General features: G+C 42.7%; 1 protein-coding gene across 6 annotated transcripts in view; it reads left to right on the forward strand.

Moving 5' to 3' along the window:
- The window catches only part of LOC115173294 (CUGBP Elav-like family member 3), a 41,196-nt gene extending 14,700 nt beyond the window's left edge, over positions 1 to 26,496 (forward strand). For 2 of the 6 annotated variants that reach the window (XM_029731260.1, XM_029731257.1), the window contains exons 4-14: positions 16,376 to 16,424; positions 17,206 to 17,334; positions 17,775 to 17,854; positions 18,274 to 18,417; positions 20,129 to 20,261; positions 20,467 to 20,607; positions 20,820 to 20,879; positions 20,991 to 21,095; positions 21,278 to 21,421; positions 21,634 to 21,766; positions 26,246 to 26,496. In XM_029731260.1, coding sequence (XP_029587120.1) covers positions 16,376 to 16,424; positions 17,206 to 17,334; positions 17,775 to 17,854; positions 18,274 to 18,417; positions 20,129 to 20,261; positions 20,467 to 20,607; positions 20,820 to 20,879; positions 20,991 to 21,095; positions 21,278 to 21,421; positions 21,634 to 21,761 — 1,113 coding nt within the window. In that variant the 3' untranslated portion in view covers positions 21,762 to 21,766; positions 26,246 to 26,496. Of the gene's footprint in view, positions 1 to 16,375; positions 16,425 to 17,205; positions 17,335 to 17,774; positions 17,855 to 18,273; positions 18,418 to 20,128; positions 20,262 to 20,466; positions 20,608 to 20,819; positions 20,880 to 20,990; positions 21,096 to 21,277; positions 21,422 to 21,633; positions 21,767 to 23,606; positions 24,325 to 26,245 lie in introns of those variants that run through there. The other 4 variants (XR_003871580.1, XM_029731262.1, XM_029731261.1 and 1 more) reach the window with 4 other exon arrangements.
- Positions 26,497 to 27,367: the final 871 nt, after the last annotated feature.

A 27,367-nucleotide genomic window follows, 5' to 3' on the forward strand; every position in this document is an offset into this window, starting at 1 on the left:
CGCACATGTGCATATATTTCACGTGCTTTACAATTGTGTAGGTTACTTTGTGCATTATTTCTCTGTTGTACTACATAATTGATCGTTTGTATTCCTCCACTACACTACTTTGATATGCATCAGTAGGGATTAAGAAGTGAGTATAAGCAAAAACCTCTGAAAAAAAGTGGGTATACGGTTTATACCTATGTCTACCCTTCACTACACCATTGGCCCTTCGCGTTTTACAAAAAGTGCACTCTCCTACATGAGTGTGCTGGTATTACGGTTGCTGTCCTTTCAGAATCATGAACCTGTCACACACTGAAGGCCTATGGGTTCGTCACTGTGCAACATGTCTGTAATAGATATAAAGGCTGTTACGATATTCATGTTTTAAGAAAGGAATGTATATATTTGGCCTCGTAAAGCAGTTTTATGCTCTGATAATTGAGTTTTCTACTTCGCTGTTCTCGGGAAGAAATACAAAGTCCTCACTGTCCGAGACTGAGTCAAGACCTGAGTCAAGACCGAGTACAAATGTATCAGACACCGAGATAAGACCGAGATACTAAATATGTGGTCTGGAGACCATACTCGAGGGTCTTGAGTACTACAACACTGTGAGGGGGTAAGAAATGAATGAACGTTTGACATAATGAGCAACGGGTGGCAGTGGGGGTTGAGGGACGAGGCAGTACGTTAATCATCTTAAATACAGACATCTGTTACAGAGAGGGTGGGGGTACGAGTTTGTGTTTGTGTGTGTGGAAAACGGCTCTTATTATAAAACTCATCAGGCTCTGTTAACTCAGGCGCTCTAGGCCAGCGTTTAATCCAATGGAAAGTATTCAGACCCCTTGACTTTTTCCACATTTTGTTACGTTACAGCCTTATTCTAAAATTGATGACATTTAATTTTTTTCCTTATCGATCTACACGCAATACCCCATATTGACGAAGCAAAAACTTTTTTTTTGAAATGTCTGCTAATTTATAAACATTTTAAAAACTGAAATATCACATTTACATAAGTATTCAGACCCTTTACTCAGTACTTTGTTGAAGCACCTTTGGCAGCGATTACAGCATCGAGTCTTCTTGGGTATAACGCTACAAGCTTGGCACACCTGTATTTAGGGAGTTTCTCCTATTCTTCGCTGTAGATCCTCAAGCTCTGTCAGGTTGGGTGGGGAGGGTTGCTGCACAGTTATTTTCAGGTCTCTCCAGAGATGTTCGACCGGGTTCAAGTCTGGGTTCTGGCTGGGCCACTCAAGAACATTCAGAGACTTGTCCCGAAGCCATTCCTGCATTGACTTGGCTGTGTGCTTAGGGTTGTTGTCCTGTTAGAAGGTGAACCTTTGACCCAGTCTGAGGTCCTGAGCTCTCCGGAGCAGGTTGTCATCAAGGATCTCTCTGTACTTTGCTCCATTCATCTTTTCCCTGATCCTGACTAGTCTCCCAGTCCCTACCGCTGAAAAACATCCCCACAGCATGATGTTGCCACCACCATGCTTCATCGTAGGGATGGTTCCAGGGTTCCTCCAGACCTGACGCTTGGCATTCAGGCCAAAGAGTTCAATCTTGGTTACATCAGATCAGAGAATCTTGTTTCTCATGGTCTGAGAATCTTTAGGTGTCTTCTGGCTCTTACACTGTGGAGTGGCTTCCGTCTGGCCACTCTACCATAAAGGCCTGATTGGTGGAGTGCTGCAGAGATGGTTAGTCACGAGAATTTTCAATCCCAATGATGATAACTAAACAATCATTTAAGCTTTGACCTATTCCCGAGGTTTGTAAGACCTTGGGTTTAATAATAATTAGGCAAAGTCTCAGATTCTGCAAAAGGTTTGTTGTTCTTTATTCACGAGAGCTCTGAAGTCAAAAATGCAAACACAGTCATTTTATAACTCCCCCCCCCCCCCCCCCCACACACACACACAATCACTTTTCTACCAGCCTAAGCCTCCCTAGATTAGAGGGGCCTTGGAAAGGCCCTCTTTCCTGTTGTCAGTTTTCAGAGTTACAACCAGGTCATGTGTAGTTCAATTGTCCTTTGTTTTCTCAACCATACATTTCTCCCCCTTAACTTGTCTCACACATACATTATTGGATTATAGTCTTATAATTCTAATACATTTCACATAGACTTATAATTCTAATACATTTCACAGTCTTATACGTTTCAGGGTGGAATTCTTTAGTCATTACTTTAAACATATAAACTCCTTTATCATGGTTGTCCTGGAAGGTTCTCCCATCTCCACAGAGGAACTCTAGAGCTCTGTCAGAGTGACCATCGGGTTCTTGGTCACCTCCCTGACCAAGGTCCTTCTCCCCCGATTGCTCAGTTTGTCTGGGCGCCAAGCTCTAGGAAGAGTCTTGCTGGTTCCAAACTTCTTCCATTTAAGAATGATGGAGGCCACAGTGTTCATGGGGACCCCCAGTGCTGCAGAATGTTTTGGTACCCTTCCCCAGATCTGTGCCTCGACACAATCCTGGCTCAGAGCTCTACGGACAATTCATTCAACCTCATGGTTTGGTTTTTGCTCTGACATGCACTATCAACTGTGGGACCTTATATAGACAGGTGTGTGCCTTACCAAATTATGTTCAATCAATTGAATTTACCACAGGTGGAGTCAAATCAAGTTGTAGAAACAGCTCAAGGATGATCAATGAAAACATGATGCACCTGAGCTCAATTTGAAGTCTCATAGCAAAAAGTCTGAATACTTATATAAATAAGGTATTTCTGTTTTAGTTTTTTTAATACATTTGCAAACATTAAAACATTTTTTTTCGCTTTGTCATTATGGGGTATTGTGTGTAGATTACTGAGGGAAAAAAAAGATTTCATCCATATTAGAAGAAGGCTGTAACGTAACAAAATGTGGAAAAAGTCGAGGGGTCTGAATACTTTCCGAAGGCATTGTACATATTGCACTTTGGTGGAATTAAACTGACTGAACCTACAAAAAATGAAGACGCATCCCTATGACAACAGAAGTCCAGCGACCACAAGTTGGTTCTTACTCCTGTGCAATATAGAATATGGAGAAACATCAAATATAATTAACATATGCTTACAACAATTCAGACCGAGAAAATGTCAACGATTCAGAATCAACTCTGGAGTATACTGTACCTATGTCCATAAACATTACATGGCCAAAAGTATGTGGACACATTCAAATTAGTGGATTCGGCTATTTCAGCCACACCCGTTGCTGACAGGTGTATAAAATTGAGCACACAGCTATGCAATCTTTATAGACAGACATTGGCTGTAGAATGGCCAGTTCTGAAGAGCTCAGTGACTTTCAACATGGCACCGTCATAGGATACCATCTTTCCAACAAGTAAGTTCGTCAAAATTCTGTCTGCCCTGCTAGAGCTTCCCCGGTCAACTGTAAGTGGAAACGTCTAAGAGCAACAACGGCTCAGCCACGAAGTGTAGACCACACAAGCTCACAGAATGCGTAAAAATCGTCTGTCTTCTGTTGCAACTAGGGTTGCACATTTTGGGGAATATTCAGAGGTGGAAACTTTCTGTGGGAATATATGGGAATTAACGGAAATATATGCAAATTAATATTAATACCATTTAAATGTAGATGTTTTTTGCATTGGATATATTTCCCATATCACATGGAGACAGAAACATAATAATTTTGCCTTATCATCAAGTAGACATAATTGCAAATGGTTAAATCCTTCCAATAGAAATAAAAAAAAATCGATTTAGTTACGAATTTAACTTTAATTAAATGAGTTGACTCTTCACATGGGATGATTTCACTGAAAAACAAAAGAAAGGGAATATTGAATGATCCCCAATGATCCATCACATCTCCCAAAAAACCTGTAAAATGATATTCTAGAAACTAAAGCTTTGGTTGTCTTCCTCTCAGGCTTCCATGTCTTCTCCCTGGACCTCCTCAATGTCCACCTCTTGAACATCAGACTCTGAGGCCTCATCTTCACCGTCACTTTCCAACCTTGTTGAGGATGGCTCGTTGTCAGGTTCAAAAAGCCTCAAATTTGCCCGGATGGCCACCAATTTTTCAACTCTTGTATTGGTCAGCCTGTTGCATGCTTTGATGTGTGTTCCCAAACAAGGACCAGTTGCACTCTGAGGCGGCTGATGTTGGTGGGATTTGGAGGATGATGGAGGCAACAGGGTAAAGAGCCTCAGATCCACAAAGTCCCTTCCACCAGGTGGCTGATGAGATATGTTGGCACGACTGCCATATTGCATCTCCATCTCAAAGCCCTTGCTTGGAAGTGTACTTCGCCAGACTGCCAAGAACCTTGCCCTCATCCAGGCCAAGGTGGCGAGACATGGTAGTGATGACACCATAGGCTTTGTTGATCTCTGCACCAGACAGGATGCTCTTGCCAGCACACTTGGGGTCCAACATGTACGCTGCGGCGTTTATGGGCTTCAGGCAGAAGTCTTCACGCTTTTTGATGTATATCAGAACTGCAGTTTTCTCTGCTTGGAGCAACAGTGAAGTGGGCAGGGCGGTACGGATTTCTTCTCTTATATCTGCAGGCAGAGTCTGAACATCAGACAGAATGGCATTGTCTCCCTCAATCCGTGCAATGGCTACTGCTATAGGTTTCAGGAGTTTCAGGCTGCTTACCATTCTCTCCCAAAATACATCATCCAGGAGAATCCCCTTGATTATTATTTTTTTTTAAATCACCTTTATTTAACCAGGTAGGCTAGTTGAGAACAAGTTCTCATTTGCAACTGCGACCTGGCCAAGATAAACAATATCAATTCGACACATACAACAACACAGATTTACACATGGAATAAACAAAACATACAGTCAATAATACAGTAGAACAAAAGAAAACAAAAAGTCTATATACAGTGAGTGCAAATGAGGTAAGTTAAGGCAATAAATAGGCCATGGTGGCGAAGTAATTACAATACAACAATTAAACACTGGAATGGTAGATGTGCAGAAGATGAATGTGCAAGTAGAGATACTGGGGTGCAAAGGAGCAAGATAAATAAATAAATGGGGCTGTCCACATCGGCAGACTGTCAAACATGATGACAACACCACCCCAATGGGTGTTGCTGGGCAGCTTCAATGTGGTGCTCTTATTCTTCTCACTTTGCTTGGTGAGGTAGATTGCTGCTATAACTTGATGACCCTTCACATACCTAACCATTGTATTGGCTCTCTTGTAGAGTGTATCCATTGTTTTCAGTGCCATGATGTCCTTGAGGAGCAGATTCAATGCATGAGCAGCACAGCCAATGGGTGTGATGTGAGGGTAGGACTACAGTCTGATTTCTCTATGATTTGCTTGACCTTCACTTGAACTCTGCATCCAGCAAATTAGCAGATAAAGCATGTCTGGTTGGAGGGGTGTACGCTGGGCGAAGAACATTCAGAAATCTCTTCCAATACACATTGCCTGTGAGCATCAGAGGTGAACCAGTTGCATACACAGCTCAAGGCCGACATTCATCAGCATTTCTCTGACTACGTTCCTCCATTAAGTAAAAGAAAAGTCTGATTCCAGGAGGACCATGAGCTTTTGCTATCGATAAGGTGTCTGATTCAAACTTTTCACCTCGAATAGAAGTAGAGGGACTTTTGTCAGAGGTTGCTTGTTGTGAGCGCTGAGGGAACGTTATGCACTTGGCAAGATGATTCTGCATCTTTGTTGCATTCTTCACATATGATTTGGCACAGTATTTGCAAATGTACACAGCTTTTCCTTCTACATTAGCTGCAGTGAAATGTCTCCACACATCAGATAGTGCCTGTGGTATTTTCCTGTAAAGATTAGAAAAAAATGAGTAAGATAAATAGTTAAGCAGTTAGATTAAACACCTCATTTGTAAGATAAATGTTTTTAAATTAAACATGTATGGAAACAGGTGAATTAACACTCCTCAGTTAGCAGGCTCAAGCAAGCTAAACCCACATGGTAGCAAAAACCAACTAGCAGAAATTGTTAACAAGTTAGAAATAATTTAAACACACTTTGCTGTAGGCTACTATTTACTAGTTAACCCCTCTGGGGTATGTGGGACGCTAGCTTCCCACCTGCGGGACACACTATTCAACAGCCAGTGAAATAGCAGGGCGCCAAATTCAAAACAACAAAAATCTCAAAATTCAAATTTCTCAAACATACAACTATTATATCCCATTTTAAAGATACACTTCTCGTTAATCCAACCACAGTATCCGATTTCAAAAAGGTTTTACGGCGAAAGAATAACATTAGATTATGTTAGGACAGAGCCTAGACAAAAAAAACACACAGCCATTTTCCAAGCAAGGAGAGGCGTCACAAAAAAACAGAAATACAGCTAAAATGAATCACTAACCTTTGATGATCTTCATCAGATGGCACTCATAGGACTTCATGTTACACAATACATGTATGTTTTGCTCGATAAAGTTCATATTTATATCCAAAAACCCCATTTTACATTGGCGAGTAATGTTCAGAAATGTTTTGCCTCCCAAAACTTCCGGTGAAAGAGCACATCAATTTACAGAAATACTCATCATAAACGTTGATAAAATATACAACTGTTATTCAAAGAATTATAGATACACTTCTCCTTAATGCAAGCGTTGTGTCAGATTTCAAAAAAGCTTTACGGCGAAAGCAAACTTTGCAATAATCTGAGTACAGCGCTCAGACATCAAAACAAGCCATACAGATACCCGCCACAGAAATTACAAAAATTACATTATAAATATTCACTTACCTTTGATGATCTTCATCGGAATGCACTCCCAGGAATCCCAGTTCCAGAATAAATGTTTGTTTTGTTCGATAAAGTTCATCATAATGTCCAAATACCTGTTCGCGCGTTCAGTCGAGTAATCCAAATTCACTGTGCTCGCTTAGTAAGTTCAGAGGAAAAGTCAAAAAAGTTATATTTCAGTTCGTAGAAACATGTCAAACGATGTATAGAATCAATCTTTAGGATGTTTTTATCATAAATCTTCCATAATATTCCAACCGGACGATTCCTTTGTCTTCAGAAATGAAAAGGAACACACCTAACTCTCACGGGAGTGCGCGCCATGAGCTCATGTCATTTTCTCAGTCATCTGATTCCAAGACCTCTTATTCTCTCCCCATTCACAGTAGAAGCATGAAACAACATTCTAAAGACTGTTGACATCTAGTGGAAGCCTTAGGAAGTGCAAAATGACCCCACAGACACTGTGTATTAGATAGGCAATCACTTGAAAAACTACAAACCTCAGATTTCCACACTTCCTGGTTGGATTTTTTTCTCTGGTTTTTGCCTGCCATATGAGTTCTGTTATACTCACAGACATCATTCAAACAGTTTTAGACACTTCAGAGTGTTTCCTATCCAAATCTACTAATGATATGCATATCCTACCTTCTGGGCCTGAGTAGCAGGCAGTTTACTACGGGCACGCTTTTCATCCCGACGTCAAAATACTGCCCCCTAGAGAGGTTAACAGAAAATCATGTATGTCATATAAAATATATTCACCCCACCCAGTATTGTAATCAAAACTTACCAGAAAGCATGTAGTCCTTGGTTCAGACAGTGTAGTAGTGTGGGCTCAATAGCATCTCATTAGTGTGCAAGATCTTGACAATCAGCTGTACATGTGATGGAAGATTGCACTGCACGTGTGATGGAAGAATGCACTGTGCATGCAGAGGTTTGCAATTCCATTGAATTGGGGATAGTTTAACCAAAATATGCCACAAGACCTAGAATTGCTTTATGTGTATCCCACAAAAAAGGTTCACTGTTATAAGCTAACTTTTTTAAATGAATTTAAGCAAAATTCCAGTGGTGTAAAGATCGCCGCCATTGGACTCTGGACCAGAGGAAACGCATTCTCTGGAGTGATAAATCCTGCTTCACCATCTGGTAGTCCAGCGGATAAATCTGGGTTTGGCGGATGCCAGGAGAATGCTACTTGCCCCAATGCATAGTGCCAACTGTAAAGTTTGATGGAGGATAAATAATGGTCTGGGGCTGTTTTACATGGTTCGGGCTTGGCCCCTTAGTTCCATACAATGACATTCTAGATGATTCTGTGCTTCTAATTTTGTGGCAACAGTTTGGGGAAGGCCCATTCCTGTTTCAGCATGACAATGCCCCAATGCACAAAGTGAGGTCCATACAGAAATGGTTTGTCAAGATCGGTGTTGAAGAACTTGACTGTCCTGCACAGAGCCCTTACCTCAAACCCTATCTAACATCTTTGGGATGAATTGGAACAAGCCCATCATCAGTGCCCGACCTCACTAATGCTCGTGGCTGAATGGAAGTAAGTCCCCGTAGAAATGTTCCATCCTGTGTAAAGCCTTCCCAGAAGAGTGGAGGCTGTTATAGCAGAAAAGGGGGGACCAACTCCATACTAATGCCCTTGATTTATGAATGAGATGTTCGACAAGCAGGTTTCCACATACTTTTGGTCATGTAGTGTAACTCTACTTTTAGAGATATACTGTGCATCTTCTGGTGAAGAAAAGCAGATAGAGAAAAGAGTAGCATAAATAATTGTTGTACTTCTCTCTCTTCCTTGTTTATGACCCCAAATAAATAGAATTGTTTAGTAATTCTACAATGGGGATTCTATTTCTATGTACGACCCAACTCCAGAGAGCCTTGAATATACAGACAGACCGAGCATGACTAGGGAGGAGTAACAGTGACATACTGAAGACAGACTTTGATTACAGGTTGTTGGCACGCGCGTTTGTGTGCGTGGGAGATTTCCTGTCTTTGTTTGTGATTGTACCTCTGTTTCTGCGCCTGCCTTTGTTACTTTGTTCATCTCTTTGTGCGCCTGAGTGTTTTTCTATGTCTGTGTGTGTTTCTTTTTGTTTGCATCTGCGAATAGAGATATAGCCTATATTTCCACCGATGTATTTTCTGTGCGCTAAGTGTCTCTGTTAGTGTGTCTGTGTGTGTGTGATGTGGAGGGAGTGGAGAGAAGAGGGGGATGGGGTGGCAGGTTGATTACGGTCCCAGGTCTCGTTGCCAGGAGACGGTGGGGACGAGGGATGCCAGGTTGCTAGGTAACCGGTGCGATGCAATGACCAGTGCTGTGTGATGGAGAGGAGGGAGGAAAATTGTCATTGTGCCCCCCATCTTCTCTCCCTCCCTCCCTCCCTCCCTCCCTCCCTGTAAACGCTCTTGAAAAATACAGAGATGGTCTCCACTGATATATTTACCGTTCAGAGTCCCTGCTTTTCTGGAAGACAGGCAGAATGGATTTGAGATAAAATGGGGAGACAAATATGTCACCCTCTGTACTTCAGCCTGTTTGGGACTTATTGATACAGTGAGTGAGTGGAGGGGGCAAGAGATTATGAGTTTTTCTCTGGTTTGGAAGAGGGTAAGAAAGGAGGGAAGAATGTGATGAAGAATGTGATTAACAGGGATGTCTCTCCTATCATCTCCCATCCCACATTCACACTGCTCAAAAAATGCAAGTGTGTGTCTGAGTGTGTGTGTGTGCACAAGCATCTGTAGGGTGATGTGTGTGTTTGCATTGAGGGGATGGGGTCAGGCGTGGGGGAGGGGTCTTGCTGTGATTTGATTGGATAATCTATGGATTTAATATCTCATACTGTAATCCTAGTGAAATCCTTTTTGGCATCACAGAGGGAAAGATTAACTGTGTGCTCATGTCAATGTGAGCAAGAGAGTGTCTATACATATGAGACTGCCAGGAACAGACTGTGTGTGTGCAAAGACTGCCTATGTGGACATTTGTGTTTGTGCCACTGTGTTTGTTGAGCTTGAATAATAATCATAATGTCTCTGTATATTTTGATTTGAAAAAGGACAACATGAACATTTAAAGCTAAATTGGGTCACAGATAGGGCGGGTTTGGCCTTTGGCCGGGTTTAATCTGTGTTGTGTTTTTAAAATGAGCCTGTGAGCTTGCAGAAAAAGAGAAAATATAGAAGAGAAAAATATTAAAGTGGCTCAGCTCGCACAGTGTAATAGAAGGAGACATTTTCTTGGTCCCTACAGTATCTGCCCTTGAGGCAGCAATTAAATTCAACAGGCACCATCCCTTGTCCTTTTGTCCCTACAATTCCAGTTCTCCCCCAAGCGTCCTTTCTTTCTCACGACATACACATCTAATAATCCTACCGTCTCTCAACCTAGTACCACCCTTTATTCCTCATAGGTTTTTTCTCTCCTTCATCCATCTCTTTTTTTCTCCTACGCATGATGTTCTGGGCAACCTTGTTTACCTGCTGTGGATCTCATCACAAGGTTGTCATGGTGACAGCAATGCGAGGTGGAGACTTTGTCAGATTAGCAGGGCTGGTTGCCGTGTCGACCTCGAGTGCCACTGCCTTGTTGGCCTCCACTTCTCCAAGCCCCTGCTCTTGTATATTCTAATTCCATTATCTTGTGCCATTTGCTCCGCTACTCATCTCCTTATCACAACCGTGGTAACCATGGAAGCACTCAAGTCATAGATAGACTAACCTAGCGTTTATATGAAATATACTCCGTAATATTTTATTCAGGGCATATTATATCCTTAAATTCGATTTGAGACATTTGTTGTATCATGATTAGGTTGTGTCGTTAAAGTCGAAGTGTAGGCTAAGATGTGATCTTTTGGTTTTTTTCTGTATTTTAATACAGTAGTCTTTTACCCTTTACAAATTAGGACTGCATTTATTCCGCAACTCATTTAGTGGATGACTTTATCCAAGGTGACTTTGTGGAACATTTGAGGCGTGTAGAAAAACATCACCTCTGAGCACAAAATTCTATTCTATTTACTGACTACCGGGAACATTCACAACGTAAAAATGCATTTTGATTACTGTTTTCAATCCTTCCCGTTAAACAGGTGCTTCTTAATCCACATGGTCATCTAATTAATTGTAGTAATCAATGGGACACTCCATTAGAAAACCCAAGGCTTGCTGGTGATGATGTTTGTGCATGCAGATGGCAAGGGCCCTGCCAGCACTGATCAATACTGTCTCCTGGTGACCAATCAAGGCTGAACAATCAGAGACAGGGATCAGTGACTGACTGAAATGTCACCAGCTCCATAATTAAGACCTTAATTAAGCCACCGTTAAATCAAATCAAATCAAATCAAATTTATTTATATAGCCCTTCGTACATCAGCTGAAATCTCAAAGTGCTGTACAGAAACCCAGCCTAAAACCCCAAACAGCAAGCAATGCATGTGAAAGAAGCACGGTGGCTGGGAAAAACTCCCTAGGAAAAACTCCTGAGAAAGGCCAAAAACCTAGGAAGAAACCTAGAGAGGAACCAGGCTATGAGGGGTGGCCAGTCCTCTTCTGGCTGTGCCGGGTGGATATTATAACAGAACATGGTCAAGATGTTAAAATGTTCGTAAATGACCAGCATGGTCAAATAATAATAGTCATAGTAATTGTCGAGGGTGCAACAAGCACGTCCGGTGAACAGGTCAGGGTTCCGTAGCCGCAGGCAGAACAGTTGAAACTGGAGCAGCAGCATGGCCAGGTGGACTGGGGACAGCAAGGAGTCATCATGCCAGGTAGTCCTGAGGCATGGTCCTAGGGCTCAGGTCCTCCGAGAGAAAGAAAGAAAGAGAGAAAGAGAGAATTAGAGAGAGCATATTTACATTCACACAGGACACCGGATAAGACAAGAGAATACTCCAGATGTAACAGACTGACCCTAGCCCCCCGACACATAAACTACTGCAGCATAAATACTGGAGGCTGAGACAGGAGGGATCAGAAGACACTGTGGCCCCATCCGATGATACCCCCGGACAGGGCCAAACAGGCAGGATATAACCCCACCCACTTTGCCAAAGCACAGCCCCCACACCACTAGAGGGATATCTACAACCACCAACTTACCGTCCGAAGACAAGGCCGAGTATAGCCCACAAAGATCTCCGCCACGGCACAACCCAAGGGGGGGGCGCCAACCCAGACAGGAAGACCACGTCAGTGGCTCAACCTACTCAAGTGACGCACCCCTCCCATGGACGGCATGGAAGAACACCAGTAAGTCAGTGACTCAGCCCCTGTAAAAGGGTTAGAGGCAGAGAATCCCAGTGGGAAGAGGGGAACCGACAAGGCAGAGACAGCAAGGGCGGTTCGTTGCTCCAGCCTTTCCGTTCACCTTCACACTCCTGGGCCAGACTATACTTAATCATAGGACCTACTGAAGAGATAAGTCTTCAGTAAAGACACACTGTGACTCTGCTCTGCTCCTCTCTGCTCGCCAATCACTGTCCTCTCTGCATCCTCCACCTGCTCTCCTCAGTGCACCATCACACATTCGAAAGAGAGTATTGAAGTGCCTAGCTAGACCTGCATCATTATAATGATTGTGTCAATGGTCCACAAAAGACAATTTTTGTGGATTGTGATTTTATGATGTGTGAAAGGTTGTCTGTTTCCTTATTTGTTTTGGTTGCTCTTTCCTTACTCTGATTCTATCCATTCCTCTACAGCTCCTTCCCCCTCTCTCTGTTCAGAATCTCCCACCATTCTAATCCAGCGTGCTTCTGTAATCCGGATTAGCCAGCGAGCGTTCTTAATCTTATCACTTGCCTAATCCCGCGTGGTTGTGTGCCTGTGTGTGGGTGCTTTTCCTGTGTGTGTGTGTGTGTGTGTGTGTGTGTGTGTGCGTGTGTGTGTGTGTGTGTGTGTGTGTGTGTGTGTGTGTGTGTGTGTGTGTGTGTGTGTGTGTGTGTGTGTGTGTGTGTGTGTGTGTGTGTGTGTGTGTGTGTGTGTGTAAGAGAGAGAGAGACACACTCACTCTCTGGGAGGGAATATAATTGATAGGGAATGAGAAGAGAGGAAAAGAAGAACAGTAAACCAGGAGGGTGATGGGCAGGGCTTCATTAGAAGCCGAGGGAGGGGCCAGCCCTTTCTTGTGTTCTACATACATATACAATATATGTACAGTAGCAGTCAAAAGTTTGTACACACCTACTCATTCAAGGGGTTTTTATTTTATTTTTACTGTTTATTTTCACTATTTGTAGAATAATAGTGAAGACATCAAAACTATGAAATAACACATATGGAATCATGTAAAACCCAAAAAGTATATACACTGCTCAAAAAAATAAAGGGAACACTAAAATAACACATCCTAGATCTGAATGAATGAAATAATCTTATTAAATACTTTTTTCTTTACATAGTTGAATGTGCTGACAACAAAATCACACAAAAATAATCAATGGAAATCCAATTTATCAACCCATGGAGGTCTGGATTTGGAGTCACACTCAAAATTAAAGTGGAAAACCACACTACAGGCTGATCCAACTTTGATGTAATGTCCTTAAAACAAGTCAAATGAGGCTCAGTAGTGTGTGTGGCCTCCACATGCCTGTATGACCTCCCTACAACGCCTGGGCATGCTCCTGATGAGGTGCCGGATGGTCTCCTGAGGGATCTCCTCCCAGACCTGGACGACAGCATCCGCCAACTCCTGGACAGTCTGTGGTGCAATGTGGCGTTGGTGGATGGAGCGAGACATGATGTCCCAGATGTGCTCAATTGGATTCAGGTCTGGGGAACGGGCGGGCCAGTCTATAGCATCAATGCCTTCCTCTTGCAGGAACTGCTGACACACTCCAGCCACATGAGGTCTAGCATTGTCTTGCATTAGGAGGAACCCAGGGCCAACCGCACCAGCATATGGTCTCACAAGGGGTCTGAGGATCTCATCTCGGTACCTAATGGCAGTCAGGCTACCTCTGGCGAGCACATGGAGGGCTGTGCAGTCCCCCAAAGAAATGCCACCCCACACCATGACTGACCCACCGCCAAACCGGTCATGCTGGAGGATGTTGCAGGCAGCAGAACGTTCTCCACGGCGTCTCCAGACTCTGTCACGTCTGTCACGTGCTCAGTGTGAACCTGCTTTCATCTGTGAAGAGCACAGGGCGCCAGTGGCGAATTTGCCAATCTTGGTGTTCTCTGGCAAATGCCAAACGTCCTGCACGGTGTTGGGCTGTAAGCACAACCCCCACCTGTGGACGTCGGGCCCTCATACCACTCTTATGGAGTCTGTTTCTGACCGTTTGAGCAGACACATGCACATTTGTGGCCTGCTGGAGGTCATTTTGCAGGGCTTTGGCAGTGCTTCTCCTGCTCCTCCTTGCACAAAGGCGGAGGTAGCGGTCCTGCTGCTGGATTGTTGCCCTCCTACGGCCTCCTCCACGTCTCCTGATGTACTGGCCTGTCTCCTGGGAGCGCCTCCATGCTCTGGACACTACGCTGACAGACACAGCAAACCTTCTTGCCACAGCTCGCATTGATGTGCCATCCTGGATGAGCTGCACTACCTGAGCCACTTGCGTGGGTTGTAGACTCCGTCTCATGCTACCACTAGAGTGAAAGCACCGCCAGCATTCAAACGTGACCAAAACATCAGCCAGGAAGCATAGGAACTGAGAAGTGGTCTTTGGTCCCCACCTGCAGAACCACTCCTTTATTGGGGGTGTCTTGCTAATTGCCTATAATTTCCACCTGTTGTCTATTCCATTTGCACAACAGCATGTGAAATTTATTGTCAATCAGTGTTGCTTCCTAAGTGGACAGTTTGATTTCACAGAAGTGTGATTGACTTGGAGTTACATTGTGTTGTTTAAGTGTTCCCTTTATTTTTTTGAGCAGTATATTTTATATTTGAGATTCTTCAAAGTAGCCACCCTTTGCCTTGATGACAGCTTTGCATACTCTTGGCATTCTCTTAACCAGCTTCATGAGGTTGTAACCTGAAATGCATTTCAATAAACAGGTGTGCCTTGTTAAAAGTTAATTTGTGGAATTCCTTTCTTTCTTAATGTGTTTGAGCCAATCAGTTGTGTTGTGACAAGGTAGGGGTGGTATACAGAAGATATCCTTATTTGGTAAAAGACCAAGTCCATATTATGGCAAGAACAGCTCAAATAAGCAAAGAGAAATGACAGTCCATCATTACTAAGACATGAAGGTCAGTCAATCCGGAAAATGTTAAGGAATTCGAACATTTCTTCAAGTGCAGTTGCAAAAACCATGATGAAACTGGCTCTCATGAGGACCACCACAGAAAAGGAAGACCCAGAGTTACCTCAGCTGCAGAGGAGAAGTTGATTTAAAGTTAACAGCACCTCAGATTACAGCCCAAATAAATGCTTCACAGAGTTCAAGTAACAGACACATCTCAAAATCAACTGTTCAGAGGAGACTGTGTGAATCAGGCCTTCATGGTAGAATTTCTACAAAGAAACCACTACTAAAGGACACCAATAAGAAGAAAATACTTGCTTGGGCCAAGAAACACAAGCAACGGACATTAGACCAGTGGAAATCTGCCCTTTGGTCTGATGAGTCCAAATTTGAGATTTTTGGTTCCAACAGCCATGTCTTTGTGAGATACAGAGTAGGAAAACAGATGATCTCCGCATGTGTGGTTTCCACCATGAAGCACGGAGGAGGCATGTGATGGTGTGGGGGTGCTTTGCTAGTGACACTGTTGGTGATTTATTTAGAAATCAAGGCACACTTAACCAGCATGGCTACCACAGCATTCTGCAGCGATACACCATCCCATCTGGTTTGCGCTTAGTGGGACTATCATTTGTTTTTCAACAGGACAATGACCCAAAACACACCTCCAGGCTGTGTAAGGGCTATTTGACCAAGAAGGAGAGTGATGGAGTGCTGCATCAGATGACCTGGCCTCCACAATCACCCAACCTCAACCCAATTGAGATGGTTTGGGATGAGTTGGACCGCAGAGTGAAGGAAAAGCAGCCAACAAGTGCTCAGCATATGTGGGAACTCCAAGACTGTTGGAAAAGCATTCCTCATGAAGCTGGTTGAGAAAATGCCTAGAGTGTGCAAAGCTGTCATCAAGGTAAAGGGTAGCTTCTTTGTAGAATCTCAAAATATAAACTATATTTTGATTTGTCTAACACTTTTTTGGTTTCATGTTTCCATATGTGTTATTTCATAGTGTTGATGTCTTCACTATTATTTTACAATGTAGAAAATAGTACAAATAAAGAAAAACCCTCAAATGAGTAAGTGTGTCCAAACTTTTGACTGGTACTGTATGTAAAGTACATATGCAAATAAACAAGAATCTTCATAATTATGGATGTGCCTTGGGATAACATTTTTACATTTTTGTTACATTTTAGTAATTTAGCAGACGCTCTTATCCAGAGCGACTTACAGTAGTGAATGCATACATTTCATTTCATACATTTTTTTTTTTCTATTTTTTTTTCCTGTGCTGGCCCCCCGTGGGAATCGAACCCACAACCCTGGCGTTGCAAACACCATGCTCTACCAACTGAGCTACAGGGAAGGCTATGAGTACTATGTAATGTGGGCTTTCTATTTCAGATGAACCGGCCCATTCAAGTGAAGCCAGCAGACAGCGAGGGCAGAGGGGGTAAGAGACACCCCTCCATAGCAACACCTGTTCAAACAACACCTGAAGAGAATTGCAACTGTTCAATCAACACCAAAACACCTGTCTAACGTGTTACATTTTTTAAACAACAATCTACAATGTTTCAAGGCAAAACCCTGAAATGGCTTCAGCCCAGCTTCAACAAAAATACCCACTCGTCACTGCTGCTAAGCACCACCTGCTTCTAAACAACACCTCTAGAAATTCCCTCCCATATTCAAGTAGAAGCATTCTTAAGTGTCAGACTAAAGAATGTAAATATATTAACGATTTCAACTGCTGTTTTCATGACCTCAAAAGACATTGTCACCTAGCATACAGAACAGTGGATGACGAAGGAGCATTCCAGTCACAGCCAGATCATGCTCTTTGTGCAGCAGGTTTATTGATACTGCACTCTGGTGGCCTTTTCCATATATAGCAGGGTTATAGCACAAAATTCACAGACATCAATATACTATATATTGTAACAACATCCAATTAAAAATGTAGCTGATTGATTAACACATTGGGTTTATAAAGTAAAACAAGGTGCAAATTCCTGAGCATGTTCTTGTGTTGTATGAACTTTTCCTCTTCACCTACATTTTATCCTTTTTCTCTCTAAATCATGAAATCATTCCATTCTAATTCATTCCCTTTGCCTCTACCTATTATTGGCCTCAACCAACCACTCTCTCTGCTCTTCTCTCCGCCACTCTCTGTCCATATTCCTCTCTCTTCGTTCCTGTTTTGGCCCCTCACCTCACATTCCCCTTAGAAGACAGGAAGCTGTTTGTTGGCATGCTGGGGAAGCAGCAGTCGGATGCCGACGTGAGGAAGATGTTTGAGGCGTTTGGGAGCATTGAAGAGTGCACAGTGCTCCGCGGGCCTGACGGCACTAGCAAAGGTAGCTAACACCATTACTGAAACACTGACCGCTACAACATCAACAGCACTCAAATATTACCATTAAGGTCAGGAATCAGTCACATCCAAACTCGTGACACTACAAAGATAGATGCTTAATTTTCTGTGTTTGTTGTATGAGGTATGACTAATTTCACATTTTATTTAACTATTAGTTGACCAGGTAAGTTGACTGAGGACACATTCTCATGTACAGCAAGGACCTGGTGAATATAATGATGCAATATGTTTTATAGGTCATAGTTAATAATGCTCAACGTGGCTTATGAGTTATGATTGATAAAGCAATTAATGTTTTGTGGACCACAGCTAATGACGCAGCTATAACTAATGAAGCGCCGATTGTCTGATGCATTTTCTAGGGATATGTTGTGTCACGTGAGGGGAGGCCAGGGTTTGACGATGTGCCGTGTTTTGTAGGCTGTGCCTTCGTGAAGTACCAGAACAACGCAGAGGCTGCGGCAGCCATCAGCACTCTGCATGGGAGCCGCACTCTACCAGTCAGTCTCTCTCTTTCACACACACACGCACACACACACACACGCACGCACGCACGCACGCACGCACGCACGCACGCACACACACACACACACACACACACACACACACACACACACACACACACACACACACACACACATATCACACACACACACACATATCACACACACACACACACACACACACACACACACACACACACACACACACACACACACTTAGGGACTCATCAACAGTTAAACACTGCTACCGTCAGACCTCCTCCTACACAAACACTCCATGGCCTACTGTAATTTATAGGAGGTGAGAACATATTTGTGGAATGCCCTCATCAGTCCTCGTGTTAGTGATATAGGTAATTTGGTTACAGTGATGTTGGTAATTTTTGCTGTGTAATATCTGTAATCTCTCCCTGCAGGGTGCCTCCTCCAGCCTGGTGGTGAAGTTCGCTGACTCTGAGAAAGAGCGAGGGATAAGGCGCATGCAGCAGGTGGCGTCCCAGCTCGGGGTCATCAGTCCCATGACCTTACACCTCGGGGCTTACAATGCCTACACACAGGTAGTGAGTACTAGTAGTACTGAACCCCAAACACAGGCATTATGCAGAGATTGTAATACGCAGGCCAACACACTAGTTGTAGTAAAATGGCTATGTCCCAAATGGCACCCTATTTCTTATATGGGTCAAAGTAGTGCACTACAGTGCATTCGGAAAGTATTCAGACCCCTTAACTTTTTCCACAATTTGTTACGTTACAGCCTTACTAAAAAAAAAATCCTTATGAATCTACACACAATACCCCATAATGACAAAGTGAAAACAGGTTTTTAGAAATGTTTGCAAATGTATTCAACATTTTAAAACAGAAATAGCTTATTTACATAAGTATTCAGACCCTTTGCTATGAGACTTGAAATTGAGCTCAGGTGCATCCTGTTTCCATTGAACATTCTTGAGATGTTTTCTACAACTTGACTGGAGTCCACCTTTTGGTAAATTCAATTGATTGGACATGATTTGGAAAGGCACACACCTGTCTATATAAGGTCCCACAGTTGACAGTGCATGTCAGAGCAAAAACCAAGCCATGAGGTTGAAGGAATTGTCCGTAGAGCTCCGAGACATGATTGTGTCGAGGCACAGAGCTAGGGATGGATACCAAAACATTTCTACAGCATTGAAGAACACAGTGGCCTCCATCATTCTTAACTGGAAGAAGTTTGGAACCACCAAGACTAATCGGGGGAGAAGGGCCTTTGTCAGGGAGGTGACCAAGAACCCGATGGTCACTTTGACAGAGCTCCAGAGTTCCTATGTGGAGATGGGAGAACCTTCCAGAAGGACAACCATCTCTGCAGCACTCCCCCAATCAGGCCTTTATGGTAGAGTGGCCAAACTTCGCTTGGAGTTTGCCAAAAGGCACATAAACAAGATTCTCTGGTCTGATGAAACCTAGAGTGAACTCTTTGGCCTGAATGCCAAGCGTCACATCTGGAGGAAACCTGGCACCATCCCTACGGTGAAGCATGGTGGTGGCAGCATCATGCGGTGGGGATGTTTTTCAGCGGCAGGGACTGGGAGACTAGTCAGGATCGAGGGAAAGATGAACGGAGCAAAGTAGAGAGAGATCCTTGATGAAAACCTACTCCAGAGTTCTCAGGACCTCAGACTGGGGAGAAAGTCAATCTTCCAACAGGACAAGGACCCTAAGCACACAGCCAAGACAACACAGGAGTGGCATCGGGATTAGTCTCTGAATGTCCTTGAGTGGCCCAGCTAGAGCCCGGACTTGAACTTGATCTAACATCTCTGGAGAGACCTGAAAATAGAGGTGCAGTGACGCTTCCCATCCAACATGACAGAGCTTGAGAGGATCTGCAGAGAAGAATGAGAGAAACTCCCCAAATACAGGTGTGCCAAGCTTGTAGCGTCATACCCAAGAAGACTCAAGGCTGTAACTGCTGCCAAAGGTGCTTCAACACAGTACTGAGTAAAGGGTCTGAATACTTTCTATTTTTAATACATTTGCAAAAATGTGTAAAAACCTGTTTTTGCTTTGTCATTTTGGGGTATTGTGTGTAGATTGATGAGGGGAAAAAATTATTGAATACATTTTAGAATAAGGATGTAATGTAACATTTTTGGGGAAAAAGTCAAGGGGTCTGAATACCTTCCAAATGCACTGTATATGGGGAATATGGTGCCATTTGGGACGCATACTGACAGTGAATGACATCGAAGGACTCCCTCTTTCTCTCTTTATTCTTTGTAGCTGGTGCAGCAGCAGGCTCTAGTGGCCCAGTCGGCGTATTTGTCTCCTGTATCCACCATCACCATGCAGCAGTTGGCTGCCCTCAACCCCAGCAGCCTCATTGCCACGCCCATGGCATCACTCACTACCTCAGGTAATAAGAAGCTCCCATCCTCCACCACTTCATCCCCTCCTACAGGATTCTCTGCTCATCTCACAGTTTCTCTTTATACAGAATATATTTTGTTTTTCTAGAGTCTTTGCCCCATATATTTCTGCCTTTGATACTATTTTATTGCGTTTGTTATTGTGTTTGTTTGACCATGTCTGTCTGTCCCCTGAATGGTCGTCCTGTGCAGGTACCAGCACTCCGCCCACCATGGCAGCCACACCGGTGCCTGCTCTGCCTCCACCACTCAGCTACCCTCCAGTGCCAGCTCCACCCAATGGACAGCCAGCGTCTGAAACCCTGTACACCAATGGAGTTCATTCTTACCAAGGTATCTCACTCAATCTGATGAAAGCAAAGTCAGAGTATCATTATGAACATGTAATCAAATGAACCTTATCTAGGGTTGTTGGTTTGTTTACTAAGAATCCTGATGCACGGCACCCAATGCTATTTAGAGCATGTAAGCATCCTCCAAAAAGCATGTTTGTACAGCAGTTGATAAATCATGCTGTTATTTTTCTCTTTGATTCTCTCTCTCAGCTCAGAGTCCAGTTTTGGATCCTATTCAGCAAGCGTACGCAGGGATGCAGCACTACACAGGTGGGACAGTAGTGAGTCCGTTTGAGTCCTTAAAATTTCCCAGAGGAAATTTTAGGTTTGAAATGCCCTCTCAACAGTCCTTAATGTTTACTTATGCGAACACACCCACAGCAACCTACCCTGCTGCCTATGGAATGGTGGGGCAGCCATTCCCACACCAACACACAATGCTTGCACAGCAACACCAGCAGCCTCAGCAACTGCAGCAACGAGAAGGTAATTTCTACCTACTTGTCCTCCCTCCTATGAATTCTCACTTTTGACTATTTTCAATGTTGTTTTCCCACAAAGTTTACACTGCCTCAATCACTAACTCATCCTGATAATCTCAGGTCACATTAGAACCCCTCAGGGAGCCTTGATGGTCTAACCTTGCACTGTATTCTTCTTCTTCTCAGGGCCTGAGGGCTGTAACATCTTCATCTATCACCTGCCTCAGGAGTTCACTGACTCGGAGATGCTGCAAATGTTCATCCCCTTCGGCAACGTCATCTCAGCCAAGGTCTTTGTTGACCGTGCCACCAATCAGAGCAAGTGCTTTGGTGAGTGACGGTGATGACAACGAATGCGTCCCAAATGACATGATGTACCCTATGTAGTGCACTACTTTTGACCAGGGCCCATAGGGAATAGTGTGCCACATTGGGAACACAGTCAATGATGATAATGAGGAGGCAGTGCTGGGAAGGATTGCTCCCTTCTTGTAGTATTAATACTTTCACAGAATTGTCTATAACTGTTTGCTTCTCTTCAGGTTTTGTGAGTTTTGACAACCCGTCCAGTGCTCAGACGGCAATTCAGGCCATGAATGGTTTCCAGATTGGCATGAAGAGACTCAAGGTGCAGCTTAAGAGGCCCAAGGATGCCAACCGACCCTACTAAATGAGGTGAGCAAGGTGGGATGAGAATGAAGGGTGAGATGGATGGTCAGGGGGATTGACAGGGAGTGGAAACTGTGTTAAAGGTAGGTTATGGCAGGGTTATTCATCTTATAACATAAGAGGGCCGAAGCCTGCTGGTTTTCTGTTCTACCTGAGAATGAATTGCACCCAACCACTGTCCCAGGTCTAAATCAGTATCTGATTAGAGAGCAACAATGAAAAAATGCAGTGGAACTGGCTTCGAGGTCTTGAGGGGGTTATGGGATAAAGGGAGAATTTTATGTTTTAATTTTGTGGAAAATTAGTATTAAAATGATCAACTGTGATAAAATACACTGCATGACCAAAAGTATGTGGACACCTGCTCGTCGAACATCTCATTCCAAAATCATGGGCGTTAATATAGAGTTGGTCCCCCCTTTGTTGCCACAACAGCCTCCACTCTTCTGTGAAGACTTTCCACTAGATGTTTTAACATTTCTGTGGGGACTTACTTCCATTCAGCCACGAGGTCGGGCACTGATGATGGGCAATTAGGCTTGGCACGCAGTCGGCGTTCCAATTCATCCAAAATGGTGTTAGATGTGTTTGAGGTCAGGGCTCTGTGCATGCAAGTCATGTTCTTCCATACTGATCATGACAAATATACATTTCTGTATGGACCTCGCTTTGTGCACAGGGGCATTGTCATGCGGAAACAGGAAAGGGCCTTCCCCAAACTGTTGCCACAAAGTTGGAAGCACAGAATCGTCTAGAATGTAATTGTATTCTGTAGTGTTAAAATGTCCCTTCACTGGAACTAAGGGGCCTAGCCTGAACCATGAACAACAGCCACAGACCATTATTCCTCCTCCACCAAACTTTACAGTTGGCACTATGCATTGGGGCAGGTAGCGTTCTCCTGGCATCTGCCAAACCCAGATTCCTCCGTCGGACTGCCAGATGGTGAAGCATTCACTCCAGAGAATGCGTTTCCACTGGTCCAGAGTCCAATGACGGCGAGCATTACACCACTGCAGCCAACGCTTGGCATTGCGCATGCATTGCGCATGGTGATCTTAGGGTTGTGTATGGTTCCTTGGCCATGGAAACCCATTTCATGAAGCTCCCGACGAACAGTTCTAATGCTGACTTTGCTTCCAGAGGCAGTTTGGAACTCGGTAGTGAGTGTTGCAACTAAGAACAGACGCGCTACGCGGCCCTTTTCTGTGAGGTTGTGTGGCCTACCACTTCGCGGCTGAGCCGTTATTGCTCCTAGACGTTTCCACTTCACAATAACAGCACTTACAGTTGACCGGAGCAGCTCTAACAGGGCATAAATTTGCGAAATAACTTGTTGGAATGGTGGCATCCTATGATGGTGCCACATTGAATGTCACTGAGCTCTTGAGTACGGGCCATTCTACTGCCAATGTTTGTCTATGGAGATTGCATGGCGGTGTGCTCAATTTTAAACACCTGTCAGCAACGGCTGTGGCTGAAATAGTCGAATCCACTGATTTGAAGGGGTGCCCACATACTTTTGTATATATAATGTAAGTGAACCAGATCCACATGTGAGTGAGGTGACAGTCTTCTAAAAGCAGTAGTTGTTTAAAACATTTAGACAAAATCATAGGACTACTTGGTTTGTTGAGATATGGCCATAACACTGCCATGACAAAAGGGTTGACAAAATGTTGAATTATTCAAAAGTAGATTTTAAATAGTCCAGACAAATATAACAAGTGTTGTATGATTGGGTTGAAGACAATAACTATTATACGTCATTCATTTATTTTGTACTTTTTATTTATTGTTTTTGTGCTGTGTCATGTCATTTTCCTGAAAAAACATCATACCACAGTCAAGACTGTCCTGTCCATACATATATCGTGGAGACTACGTGGCTATGGTTGCCTAGCAACCGTTAAACCCCCTTCCTCTCACAGCGTTGTAAGTTAATTGGCCTGTGTTGGTTGCTGTGGCAATATTGCCTGTGATGGTTGCCATTAGCAATTTTATTTTTGATCGTTGCCTTTATTCACCATGCTCAACTGCATGGCAAGTTGCTGTGGCGACCATGAATTGTGTTTGGTGCATTGTGAGTTTCCTCTATTATTTTGTCCTGTTTTGCAAACACTGATCAATTATACTGTCACTGTACTTGAGATTTTGTAAGCAATTGATTATCATGACATGCTATTATATTTTTTTGTAATATAAGTATTTTATTGCGCAGAGCAATATTAAGCATTAACCCTAAATTAAACATGGATATAAATATTTCCTTTGATGGATTTTGTTTTTGATTAGTTTCCTTTTTGTTGTTTGTCATGATTATCATTCTTACATATCCCCCATGTTTAGTTGGTTGGTGTTTTAGTTTCCGGGAGTGCAGGGTTTTTGTGAGGTTGTAATTGAATCGAAGTGACTTCGTGCCTGTACTTTGTTTGTTTTTGGTATGACTCGTTGTGAGAATAAGTATGTGTAGCCTACCTACAAATGAGTGACATAATGATGCTGTGTGCATATGTGTACCTGTGCAGATCCACATAAAGTACTTGTGTGTATTAATAAATAAAGTAGTGTGTGTGGTTTTGTGTGTGTACCAAGTGAGACACTAACATTTCATGTGAGAGTTTTGGGTAAAATTGTATGTTGTCATTGTGACACATCACACGTGCTGCTGACTGAGGTACAGCATTCCTCTGTAGGAATTCTGGGTTACTACGAATTTCCAATCAAACAAAAAGCCATAGGCTATGGTCTCATGTGCAACCTTTGATATAACGGCTTATTTTAGAGGATGAGTTTGAAAATCGTCCTCTGTTATCTTTTAAAATGATTGAATAAGAATTGAGCTTTTTTTACTCAATTGTTTGGTCAATGAGATTTAACATTAGACTAGAGTATTAAGAAGAGAACAAAAAAAATACCGCCCAGAATTCCTATTGTGCATGTTTGGAATTTATTTGCCTGCCAAAACAAGACAAAAAAAATATTTAAATAAGAAATGCACATCAATGCAGCAGTATGGTTGTCACTGTATGAGTTGCATGTACCCTAGGCGTGCTTGTATAATTAATAATGAGGACATCCATGTGATATCTGTGTAACCAACGTGTTTGAAGATGTTTCTCCCACACTATAGAGTGTGAACATATTAAATATACAGTGGGGTCAGAAATGATTGACACCCTTGATAAAGATGAGGAACAATTACTGTAGAAAATATATAATTCAAATAATGATCTATATTCTATGCTCCAAAAAATTGGAAAATGTTATTATTTTATACTAATACTGCTCAGGGAAATAGATTTTGTTTAACAAGTAATACTTTTTTTTCTTAAGAAACCCCTATTCAAGTGATTGACAGACCTGTTTTCAAAACCTTTCACTACCTCACCTTGCGAGGATAACGTCACTGAGCCTTTTTCTAAAATGTTTTATGAGTTGGAGGACACATTGGGAGGGATCTAAGACCATTCCTCCATACAAAGTCCTTCCAGATCCTTGGTATCATTAATATGCGCTTATGGACTGCCCTCTTCAATTCAAACCACAGGTTTTCAATGGGTTTCAAGTCCTGAGACTGAGATGCAAAATATAGATTTTTGGCAAATTTAACAATTTATTTTTAGATTTAGATGTGTGCTTGTGATTGTCTTGCTGGAAGATCCACTTGTGGACAAGTTTCAGCCTCCTGGCAGAGGCAACCATGTTTGCCTGGTTGGGTAATGTTTATGATGCCGTTAAACTTAACAAGGCTCCAGGACCAGTTGAAACAAAATAGCTTAGGTGTAGGCCTTGTCAAAGAAGTCAACGGCATCATGAACTTTACCCAGTACCAGGACATTTTTGCCAAAAACCTGGTTGATTCTGCCAAGAGGCTGAAACTTGGCCACAAGTGAATCTTCCAGCAAGACAATAACCCCAAGCATTGAAATAAACATCAAAACCCACAAAGAAATGGTTAATTGACCCCAAAATCAAAATGTTACAATGGCCATCTCAGTCTCCAGACTTGAAACCCATTGAAAACCTGTGGTTTGAATTGAAGGTGGCAGTCCATAAATGCAAATGAAGGATATCAAGGATCTGGAAGGATTCTGAATGGATGAATGGCCTAAGATCCCTCCCAATGTGTTCTCCAACTCATACCACATTTTAGAAAAAGGCTCAGCGACATTATCCTCGCAAAGTGAGGTATTGAAACCAGGGGTGTCAATCATTTTGACCCCTACCTTTCTGAGGAAAAAAATAATTACTTGTTAAACTAAATCTTTCTCTGAACAATTGTATTAGTATAAAATAATATAATTTCCCCATTATTTTGAGCATACAATACAGCTCAGTGTTTGAATTATTTAATTCATACAATCATTTTTGCTCATCTTTATCAAGGCTGTCAATAATTTTGGACTCCACTGTATATGCTCATCTAAACTATTTTAATATTTGTATTCATCCTCTCTCTTTCTTTCTGTCTCTCTCTCCCAGGGAAGATATTTGAGTTCTATCAAGAAACTACTTCCAGCATTTTGGTTTCGCCCAAACCGTATAGCAAAGGAGAAACAACACTTCTCGAAAAATGAGATAAAATATATATATCGTCTAAAAATCAGCAACAACAGAATAAAACAAATGTGGTGGGTGGTTCGGAGTACACATACCATTCCACAGCTGGATTCAGTCATTATGTACGGTACCAGTCAAAAGTTTGGACACACCTACTCATTCAAGGTTTTTCTTTATTCTTGCTATTTTCTACATTGTAGAATAATAGTGAAGACATCAAAACTATGAAATAACACATATGAAATCTTGTAGTAACCAAAAAAGTGTTTTATATTTGAGATTTTTTAAAGTAGCCACCCTTTACCTTGATGACAGCTTTGCACACTCTTGGCATTCTCTCAACCAGCTTCATGAGCTAGTCACCTGGAATGCATTTCAATTAACAGCTGTGCGTTGTTTAAAGTTAATTTGTGGAATTTCTTTCCTTCTTAATGCGTTTGAGCCAATCAGTTGTGTTGTGACAAGGTAGGGGTGGTATTCAGAAGATAGCCCTATTTGGTAAAAGACCAAGTCCATATTATGGCAAGAACAGCTCAAATAAGCAGAGAGAAATTACAGTCCATCATTACTTTAAGACATGAAGGTCAGTCAATCCGGAAAATGTCAATAACTTTGAAAGTTTCTTCAAGTGCAGTCGCAAAAACCATCAAGCGCTATGATGAAACTGGCTGTCAGTTACCTCAGCTGCAGAGGATAAGTTCATTAGAGTTACCAGCCTCAGATTGCAGCCCAAATAAATGTTTCACCGAGTTCAAGTAACAGACACATCTCAACATCAACTGTTCAGAGGAGACTGCATGAGTCAGGCCCTCATGATCGAATTGATGGTTTGGGATGAATTGGACAGCAAAGTGAAGGAAAAGCAGCCAACAAGTGCTCAGCATATGTGGGAACTCCTTCAAGACTGTTGGAAAAGCATTCCAGGTGAAGCTGGTTGAGAGAATGCCAAGAATGTGCAAAGCTGTCATCAAGGCAAATGGTGGCTACTTTAAAGAATCTAAATTCTAAAATAAATTTTGATTTGATAAACACTTTTCCTGGTTA

Source organism: Salmo trutta, chromosome 34, assembly GCF_901001165.1.
Source record: "Salmo trutta chromosome 34, fSalTru1.1, whole genome shotgun sequence".
Lineage (NCBI taxonomy): Eukaryota > Metazoa > Chordata > Actinopteri > Salmoniformes > Salmonidae > Salmo > Salmo trutta.